The sequence below is a fragment of the Priapulus caudatus genome, unplaced genomic scaffold (genome assembly GCF_000485595.1).
Source record: "Priapulus caudatus unplaced genomic scaffold, Priapulus_caudatus-5.0.1 Scaffold246, whole genome shotgun sequence".
Lineage (NCBI taxonomy): Eukaryota > Metazoa > Priapulida > Priapulimorpha > Priapulimorphida > Priapulidae > Priapulus > Priapulus caudatus.
The window spans coordinates 1-10,539 of NW_014577307.1; the positions used below are offsets into that span (position 1 = coordinate 1).

At 44.0% G+C, this 10,539-nt stretch overlaps 1 protein-coding gene across 1 annotated transcript; it reads left to right on the forward strand.

Moving 5' to 3' along the window:
* The first annotated feature begins 5,906 nt into the window (after nt 1–5,906).
* Nucleotides 5,907–10,143, forward strand: LOC106807986 (spermidine synthase-like). The gene is made up of 7 exons (XM_014810524.1): nt 5,907–6,045; nt 6,584–6,676; nt 7,924–8,077; nt 8,208–8,291; nt 8,697–8,842; nt 9,173–9,295; nt 9,777–10,143. Exons 1-7 carry the CDS (start codon nt 6,001–6,003, stop codon nt 9,786–9,788), a joined length of 657 nt encoding a protein of 218 aa, XP_014666010.1. The 5' UTR covers nt 5,907–6,000; the 3' UTR covers nt 9,789–10,143.
* The last annotated feature ends 396 nt before the right edge of the window (nt 10,144–10,539 follow it).

A 10,539-nucleotide genomic window follows, 5' to 3' on the forward strand; every position in this document is an offset into this window, starting at 1 on the left:
TATACTAAGTCCTCTATATGAATTTTGCCGTAATGTTTATTCTCATCTTACTTAATTCATTAATGGCATCTTTTGAGACTCGCACGATTCGTACAGTCGGGGACGCGGGGGTGAGGTTGGGAGGGAGCGTGGCCGTGCGTGCGTGGGCGTCGGATTGGGCAGTCCGTGCGTTCAACAGTGGGTCACGAAATTCTTAACTCAGCGGTGGAAGTCGCGATCGTACGGTCACGATATTCGGAGACTCGGGCGGGGATACGTAAAGAACGAGTTGGGGATTTCGAACTAGGGGTTAAAGGTCAAAGGTCAGAGACGGTGTAAAAGAAGGGGGAAGATTCCTCCTTACTTAAGGTATGAAGGAGGAAATGCCAGAATTGCGCCAAATCTAAACTCGGGACTGTCGACGCGATGAAGGCTGTGTGTAGTGCGTGTGTACTAGGATCTATGGTAGGAATTACCCATCACTGTGGCCAAAATTAGAGGTCACAGGTCAAAGGTCAAGGGCACAGGGCAGATTTTAGACATTTTCTGAGGACATGGTCTGACGGAGCGAATTGAAAAACTTTTTGTTTCAGCGGTTACCTACATTTTTATGGCTTTATTGAAAGGACCATGAAATGTACCTTCTGCTGACATGCGAAGAGTAATTGTCGGATAACCTTTTGACCCTCAGAGGAGGGTTTAAACATGATTTGTTTACTGTCTGTTAGAAAGAATTTGACTGTCGGGTTTGCTAGTAGAATCATATACATGCCTGGATGTATGAGGCCTACAAGTCACAGTGAAATTTCAAGAAAGCTAACTTTGGTTGAGAGAAAGGTTTATGCTCCTTAAATCGTATAATTTCTATGGCATCTGTAACTGTCAGTATGTTACATGTAACGTATCCACTGCCAGTGCCACTGCCAGTGCATGTGGTGGTGTACTTGTGTAGTTTTTGCCTGCGTTAATGTTGACAGGTGGCAGCTCTCTATGCAGCCTGTAGGCTCCGTAGGTAAATGAGATGAGTGCTTATACCTATTCTGTCTTGCAAAATAGTTGTTGCTACTACGTACGATGGGAGCTTTCCATCTTTAATCTGAAGACACTTAAACGAACACGCCATCTCGTGGCAACTTTCATAAAACGATCCAAGAACATTCCTTTGAGAAGGTTCCTGATACCATCCTGTGCATTCCAATGTTCGGCGTGTATGTGAAGCACATTTGGACTAACAGGGTTTACTATGAATCCCACCACTCACCACAGAGTCACCGCAGTAGACGTTAGATGAGCGGCTGTCGCTCGCGGCACTTGTTGTAATACGCGGTACTCTGCTGGACGATCTGCAGCCACGGATATCTGCGCGAAGCGGCAGCAACGCTGCGCAGCGGTGACAATAAATTTTTATTCGGCTGCGCCTATTTAGAAAAAATTTCGGCAGTGCCCTATGGGTATAGGATAAAGCCGTATAATCGGGTCAATTGAGGAGTTGTGGCCGAGTCCACAAGCCTTTCGACTATGCACGTAGGTCGAGAATAAATACAAGTGCTCGTAATTGCCTCGTTTGCTGGTCGGCGCGTTTGCTTTTCCTCTAGAAAGCGAGTTTGGCATTTCTTCCGTTTCACGCCCATGAATGTTATTTATCGTACATATGGCGTCCATAGATGGCGAGACGAGGAGCCGCTCTTCGAGGGTTTTCAAGGTATTTTCCACACAAGGATCGGGATTCAGCTTAGACTGCTCCGCGGTCGAGAGTTCCACACGCGCACTAGCTATAACTTTAGTGTAGCGAAAGATACTGGCCGAGTTAAGGTCCGTACCAGTCTAGTGCAATCGTGACGTGCGATTCAAAATTACGCGGTAGCCATCTTAGTAACCACCCGACGTAGATTGCTAAGCCCGTTGATTGATGTTTGTTTACACTGAGAATTTCCCACTAGATGCGTATCTGGAAAAGCTCCCCGCCGCGCGTGGCGCCAGCAGCAGCAGCGTATGTGCTGCCAGAGCAGCAGTCCAGCCGATGCATCTTAGTACCGCCCCCGATGGTCTGATGTTTCCGATGATCGACGTAATAGTCGAGCATGTAGTTTCGCATTTCATACATAGGCCATCGATGTTGCATCATCGATATATCATGCCACGCATGTTGTAGTGCATACCCAAGTGTAAGGTTGTTCCATGTGAGAGGAATTCCATCGGTGAGACAACATTGAAATAGGCCTAGTCATCGTCTAGTTGTTACATAATGTTGTTCTTGACAGTGCCATGTGCGCGTTGAAGATGAAGAGATTTGTTAACATTTGTTACAAGGCAATAATAGTATAGTGTCGAATTGATATATTATAGGAACAGTATTATATACCGACGGCCGGTGGTACCGAGTGATGCAAAATGGGCATTGCGACCACGACTGTCCGGGTAACGCGAGTGATGAAAATCGCATTGCGCGCACGAGACCGTCGCGGGTACCGAGTGATCGAAATGGGTGCAGTGCAATGAGTGGTATTAACAGCTGCGAAATTCTGCACGATGAAACCAATGAAAAGCATGGCTAACACACTTCTTTCCATTGTGCTCCAACATAAAATTGTAGATACTCTAAATTCTAGCAATATATGCTACAGCGCATGATCAATAGACAATTTATTCAATGGTGAAATTATGTCCAGGCTCCGCAAATCCATCTGTCTGGTAAATGCGAAAAGTACCACAGCCTACATACATGCGATCATAATACACAGCGGCGTGCGTTTACAATGAAAAATTTCTTTAGTCAAAGCGTCGCGTTTTAGCTCATCTGACATAGTCAGATGGCAGCTTGTAGATCGCATGATCGTCCGTCCGTCCGTGGGCCGTCCGGGCGTCCGTACCGTCCGTCCGTCCGGCGTCCGTCCGTCCGGCGTCCGTCCGTCCGTCCCGTCCGGGCGTCCGTTCCGTCGTGTCCGTCAACAGTTGGGCACAAATCTTAACCGCTCGACGTACGCACGAATATTCGCACATTGGGGGGTCGTCAAAAACGAGTTGGGATGTCGAAGCTGGGGTCAAAGGTCAAAGGTCAAGAGGTGTAAAAAGAAGGGGGAACATTCACGCCTTAACTAAAGGTATAGGGAAGGAAATGCAGAATTGCGGCACAAATCTAAACGGCTCGACCTAGGCTGCGTGATAGTCGGTTATAGCATCCTGGTAGGAAAAGCCCATCACTAGTGCGAAATTGGAGGTCACAGAGTCAAAGGTCAATGGCAACAGGGCAGAATTTTAGACATTTCCTGAGTGACATGTCTGACGGAGCGATTGAAAAAAACTTTTTTGTTTCAGCGATAGACCTAAGCATTTAGATGGCTTTATTGAAAGGACCACATGAAATTTACGCTTCTGCTGAATATGCGAAGAAGTAAGTGTGATAACCTTTTGACCTCAGAGGAGGGTTAACATGTGATTTGTTACTGTCTGTTAAGAAAGAATTTGAACTGCTGGGTTTGGCTAGTAGAGATCTATACATGCCTGGATTATGAGGCTAACAAGTCAGCAGTGAAGATTTTCAAAGCTAATTTAGTTGAAGAAGGTTTAGTGCATGCCTATAAATCGTATAAGCTAATTTATATGGCAATTCTGTGATTGTCCAGTATGTTTACATGTAACGGTAATGCCACTCGGCCAGTGTTGTGGTAACTGGTGGAGTTTTTGCCTTAATGGGTCCAAGGAGTGGCAAGCTCTTCTATTGCGCGACCTGTAGGCTTTGCGTAGGTAAATGGATGAGTGGTTACCTATCTGTCTTGCATGATAGTTGTTGCTGCTACGTAATGATGGAGCTTCCTCGTTAATCTGAAGACCACTTAAACTGTAGCGCGCCATCTCGTGCAAACTTTCATAAGCGATCCCCAACGAACATATTTTTGAGAAAGTTCCTGATACATTCCTGTCATGTCCACTGTTTTCGACATGTATGGAACACATTTGGGAGCAACAGGGTTTACTAAGAATCCAGCCACTCCACCACAGAGTCACCCGCAAGACGTAGATGAGGCGCTGTCGCTAATGCGGCAACTGTAGTTCTTACTTCCAAGCCAAACTGGGCCAAGACCGATACGCAATTTTTGCATGATTCAGATTGGGGCGACGTGCAGCAAAAATTCGTCTACCCTGGAGATTACAATACGTTAGCACGAACGCACGTCGCACAGACAGCCCCCCGCACGCCCCGTACCCTACTTATACAAGGCATGCCAAGCACGCAACACATATATGCCTAGGCTGTAATGTACGAAAGCACTACAAATACCGGCACACACGTGCGTATACTCGTATGAACAGCAGACGCCCATGCACACACCGACGCACGCGGTACATACGGGAAGCCCGCAGGCCGCGACATACATTCTATGAGGGCATGTAGTGTCTATTTGTATAGTGTGTGTGGCGCGTGCGCTGAGTGGCGTGCGTCAGTTGTCTTTAAAATGTTCATTAGGAACAATTATTTTGAGAAGTCAAAAAATCCGTCTCCCTCAACAAAATTATTTTGATTAGTCCTTGCCACAAGTCATGGCGTAAGATAAGTTGTCATCTAATCTTGCACAATTGAAGATCATACTAGGAAGCTATTCAGCCCTATTGACAATATTGTGATTATTTAACGTCACATTGTTTGTATATGGTGAAGCAATTTATATTTACATGAATAGAGGCGTATTATTTCCGATGTAAATTCATTATAAAACCCAGGCTTTGTATCCGCTGCAGCTGCCGCTCGTTACTGAAGCCGGTGACACCATAATAAAATACAATTCATAAAAAACATTATACAACAGCAGTGTAGAAGTAGAAGTGTCTTGACACTTTTATTGATATTTTCATTGAACTTGCAAAGAACCAGGCAGCTAAGCGCGCGTGGGCGTTTCATTGTATCCGCCGTAAAAATTATTCAGATGGTGATGGCAGGTTATGATGCGTGCGCCGGCCTATGCATATCGCAGCACGGATCCATAGCTGCCAGCGCTGCATACTGTCGTAGGACGTTCCCGCGGTCGCGTGCGCCTTGCCGCGGAACTGCGCGCAAGATCTGTTTGCAGCGCTTCGGATCAACACCTCCTTTCGGCAACGGTTGTCTAGTATCCCGTCTCATCTGGATAGTAGACGGGCTGAATAAGTGCTTCACTGCTTGGAGTAATCATTCTGACTATCAGTATCAGAATGATTACTCCACGATAAGTGGTTCACGTATCGTATCTTTGTATAGACGAATGTATTGGTACGACGTGCTGAGTCAAAACTACTCCACGCCAGCTCAGTGAGTGGCTTCCTTGTACTGAATCAGTGAATGGGCTCTAGGTTGGGCTATGGTTGGGCTAATTTTCTAGGACGACTACCATTGTTCACGTCAAACGAGATCTCACTGTGGCTTTACATGTCTTGCCTTTTTTCTGTGCAGTGTATATTGTATAATATATCATTTATTTTATAGTTTTCATGTAAGCTGGCATATAATTTCTATACAGACAATGTCGGTACTAACTGCACATTGTTCCAAGGAACTGCTTAGGTCATCTTCATCACTTCCAATTCTATCCTAACCCCAACCCTGTCGTTGCAGACTGTTATGACGTGCCTGTGATAAGGACTGATCATGTTTTATTGGTGGTTTCGGGTGATCAACCCAGACAGCTGCAACACCACATTTATCAGTTTTGCCACAACACATGCACATATAGTTAACAATGTAGTTTTATCACCATGAGGCTCTCCTCCTCAATTCTCCTCCTTCCTCTTCGGTTAATTGCAAACTAAAAGCTTGATCAACACTGTGATATGCAGTGTTGATCTGTCTATTTGATCAACTTTGTCTTTCTCCATCTTCGATACAGTCACTTGGACTTTGAAAACTAATCTTAAAATCAAAGCTGAAACTGGTGTGATCATACAATTATTTTTGCTGCTGATTTTTTTTGCAGTGTTTCATATGGAGTAGTTCTGGTGTTAGATGGTGCAATACAGTGCACACAGAGAGATGAGTTCTCTTACCAGGAGATGCTGACACACTTAGCCCTCTGCTCACATCCAAACCCTAAACAGGTGGGTGCCATTCTATCCCTCTACAACGTTATATCGATGATAAAACAATTACAGTTAGTGGTGCTGAGAGGGTCTATGTCCCCCAGGGTACTGCCGGAACGTACCATGGGTACGGTCCGGTATACCGGAGCGTACGCGTACCCTGGTACTATCTAATATGCCGGACCGTACCTCGCCTACTCCACTAACGAGTCTAGGGAGTCGCCTACGACTACTCCCTAACCCTAACCCTAACCATATTAGATATTTACCAGGGTACGTTCCGGTATACCGGACCGTACCCAGGTTACGTTCCGGCAGTACCCTGGTGGACATAGACCCTATGAGCGTTAGTGGTAGTAGTAGAGTACGCTTGCAATTACGAGTGATATAACCGTACAACGCGTTTCAAGGTTTATTTTACTGTGCTTTGTATTACAGACTGAACTGTATCAAAGAAAAATGAAAAAATGAAGGTAGTCCATTATTTGTCTCTGCTGGCACATCAGCACATATAAACTGTACTCTTTAAGATAACTAACCTAAAGTTTATATGCAGGTACTGATCATTGGTGGTGGCGATGGGGGCGTTGCAAGAGAAGTTGTAAAACACACAGCTGTAGAAACTGCCACAATATGTGAAATTGATGAGGTGAGGCAATTTAAATGTTATCATTGACTGCTTAGAACTAAAATTGACTGCTCAACTTGCTGTAGTACTGCTACGAATTTCTGCCAAAGAATTCACCGGATATTATACGGCAACACTCCTTCATGACCTACTAGGGCTAATAGGGTCTATGTCCCCCAGGGTACTGCCGGAACGTACCTTGGGTACGGTCCGGTATACTGGAACGTACCCTGGTAACTATCTGATATGGTTAGGGTTAGGGAGTAGGCGTAGGCGACTCCCTAGACTCGTTAGTGGAGTAGGCGAGGTACGGTCCGGCATATTAGATAGTACCAGGGTACGTACCCTGGGGGACATAGACCCTCTCAGCCCTACTAGGGAACATATGCCATACAGGACCGGTAAAAGTGCATTTGAACAAAGTCCAATTTTGATTCAGTTCAACAAAAAAATTATCATTCATTGTGTCTCCATCAGCAGCGATATTATCTACTATTGGCATATATCAGCCCAAACTCCACAACAGATGGCGCTCTCGCCACTGCCACCACTGCCACAAGTAGATTTCCGTTACAATTTGTAACACTTTTTCACTACAAGTTTTACAGCAGCGACGTTACTCGTATCCTATGTAATAAGATTTGGACTAATAAAAGTTGCAAAGATATTAAAAATCCGACCGTTATTTCATGAAAATTTTGATAAAATAGTGATACGAAATAGTATGCGGATTGTGCGCCCAGTTACCTCTTTCAAATCGTACGCTGTTTACGAATCTACATTCGATGGATTTCCCTGGAGCTCCGCCCACTTTAAAAAGAATCCTAGGATTGTGGCAGTGGTATCCTGAGTGTACGAAGGGGCACTGCATGCAGTTTGATATCAGCCTAGTTTAGTATATAGGCACTATTACAGGGGCGTAGCCAGCCTTTCCAAGAGGGGGATTCCTTCCAAGAGGGGGGAATCCAAACCTACTATATATACTAATAAAACTTCGTTGAAATTTTCGTTTCATGCTTTTATATACATACCGTATCAGATGTGCTATTTTGATACAAACCAGGGGGATTCCGGAATGCCTGGAATCACCCCTGGCTACGCCCCTGTATTATGCACTATGGGTATATAAGTGGGGACAATTAGGAGTGTCCATATAGAATGAATAATAAGTGTGTAAATACTGCTGAAAAACTAAAAAGAAACGTGAATCAGTTGTGTAATGTGTATGGATCTGTTTCTGGCATTGATAATTTGCTCCCGTTTTGCAGATGGTGGTTAAAGTTGCTAAGCAATTTCTCCCCCAAATGGCAAAAGGCTTCGAGAGCCCCAAGTTAAATCTGCATATCGGTGATGGGTTTGAATTCATGAAACAACACCAGGGGGAGTTTGATGTCATCATCACCGATTCCTCAGACCCTGTTGGTAATCAAATGTTTTTTGTTATCATACATCTTTCTGTTCATTTACTTTACAACGTACGTAGTAGGTATGAATAAACCAAACTGCAAGAGTGTTATATAGGCTCATTATGTTAGTCGTTAAATGTTACAAGGTCCTGCACAGAGCCTATTCCAGAAGGAGTACTACACCTTGATCAGCGGAGCTTTAAAACCTGACGGTGTACTCTGCTCACAAGGTAAGGAACCTGTATGTATTACACTGCCTCTCTGTATAATTTAGTGGTCATGCATCGAAATTTGTGTAAATTAGTTTAAACATTGGAATTTCACATTCAGTTTAAAAAATCGACAAGATTGTGGTAAGCTCGGCATGCGATTTATATTGTACAAAGGTGGCAAAGGTATCCCAATTCAAAAAGTGTTTGTACGCATATTATTTGACAAGAACCATAATTGTTTAACAAAAGTAGGATATTAAAATGTCATGATGTGATAACTGAACTATTAGTGCTGCAACAACAAAAAACTGCCAATACAACTATATGCCTGTCATATAGTTCACAAGTCTCATATAGTTCATATAGTCAATAGACCTCACATGTCATTTTATGCAATAACAATACGATTTTTTTTACCTGCAGGAGAATGTATTTGGATTGATCTTGAATTGATAACAAAGATGAATAAGTTCTGCAGAGAGTTATTCCCAGTGGTGGATTATGCAACCATGTCTGTCCCAAGCTACACTTGTGGTCAGATTGGAGCAATTCTATGCAGCAAGAGTCCAGTATGTGGCACCACTATAGTCTAGAGATTAGAATGTACACTCATGTGCAGTGTGTTAAATATTAGAATGGAATTGGTTGATGTAAACAGTGAATTAATGACTGGCTGAAGACCAGTAGTCAAAATACCACTCTGCAGTGCTTCAAATTGGGTGGCTGTAGACTCACTAGAAATGGGGTTTTGAAGCAGATGTGGCTACTTGTTTATGTCCATTTTTACTACAAAACAAGTGGGTTGCGTTATTGCTGGAAAAAAACACGATGAGATCTGTACACTTTTGCCTTGCATGTGGGCTATTTCGATTTGTCAAGTGTTTTTCATTATTTGGCAGGATATCAGCTTTAGAGATCCTGTGCGGAAGCTGAGCGAGGATGAGGTGAAGCAGATGGACTTGAAGTATTACAATCACGACGTACATCGTGCAGCTTTCATTGTGCCACAGTTTGTCAAGCAGGTAACTCCAACACTATACCTGGACAGTCCGATGAACATGATGACATTTAACGTGTAGGCTGTGCCCCCCTCCCACAGGAGAATGGATTGTGTAGTCAGTTGTTTTATCCAAAATGGTAACTTCATTTACTGGGTCGAGGAATACGGTTTTCTTATCTAGCTTTTGCAAATCACTTACCATACATGTGCTCTCACGCTTGCAAGCATCAGTTAGCTCGTTGTTATCGGCCAGCCATTTTTCCCAATGTCCTGTAGCTCGGTGCAAAGCACCAGTCCTTTCCACAGTAACAGTATACACAGGCAGTGCAAACAAGCGTGAGTGAGCGAGTGGGTGGGGAAGTCTAGGAAAATGTGCAAGTGCTATATGCTTATAAAAATATAGTTGATGCTTTTGTAAGATTTATGTGTGTTATATATGAATAATGGAATGCAGTGGTGTACGTGATAGCTTTACATTAAGCTGATGTGCTGTTCTATTTTAGGCATTCAGCTAGCATCATATATGGAGAACATTCACAAGATTGTTGTTCCACTATGGGATGAACCCAGTCTCCACTATCCAAGCATCCAGCTACAAGGTTATGAAACTAGCCTACACGATGGCCAGTATTATGGAAGATTAGGTGGCAATCTCATACTCATTTGTATTTTTAATCATCACTGTCAATCTTATTACAATATTTAAAACGTGTTAAGGCATATCTTACTGTCGTGACGTGTGTTGTAACACAAACAATGTTCGACTAGGAGCTAGTGTCCTTAAAGCCTAGGACACACTGTGCGATTTTCTACGTTGGCCGCTTGCGATCGATGTAATACGATGGAATACGGTGCCGGGTCCGCGCGGTGTGTCCGGTCTCACGGCAGCGTATTTCGCACGCGATCCCATACGCCCGGCTGATCGCTCGCATTCAACATGTTGAATATTTCCGCGCGGTTTTTCATCGCTTGCGTACAGCGAACGCTCGAACGCGATTGTTTTTAGCAGCCAATCAAGTGTAGCAACGAAAGCTAGGAAAGCCGTTTAGAGTGGTTGGACACCGTACAGTGTGTCCAGCTGTACGCGCAACTCGCACGGCGTTCTAAAATTGTGAGCGAGCATATACGCTGCCGGGCAGCGTACAGAATTGCTAGTGTGTCCTAGGCTTAAGGATACTCTCCACGTTGTGCACGGGTATTACTCTAGTGAAGATTAAACGTTTATTGGCGAATGAATCGAATCAATCGCTTGTTTTATTTATAGAG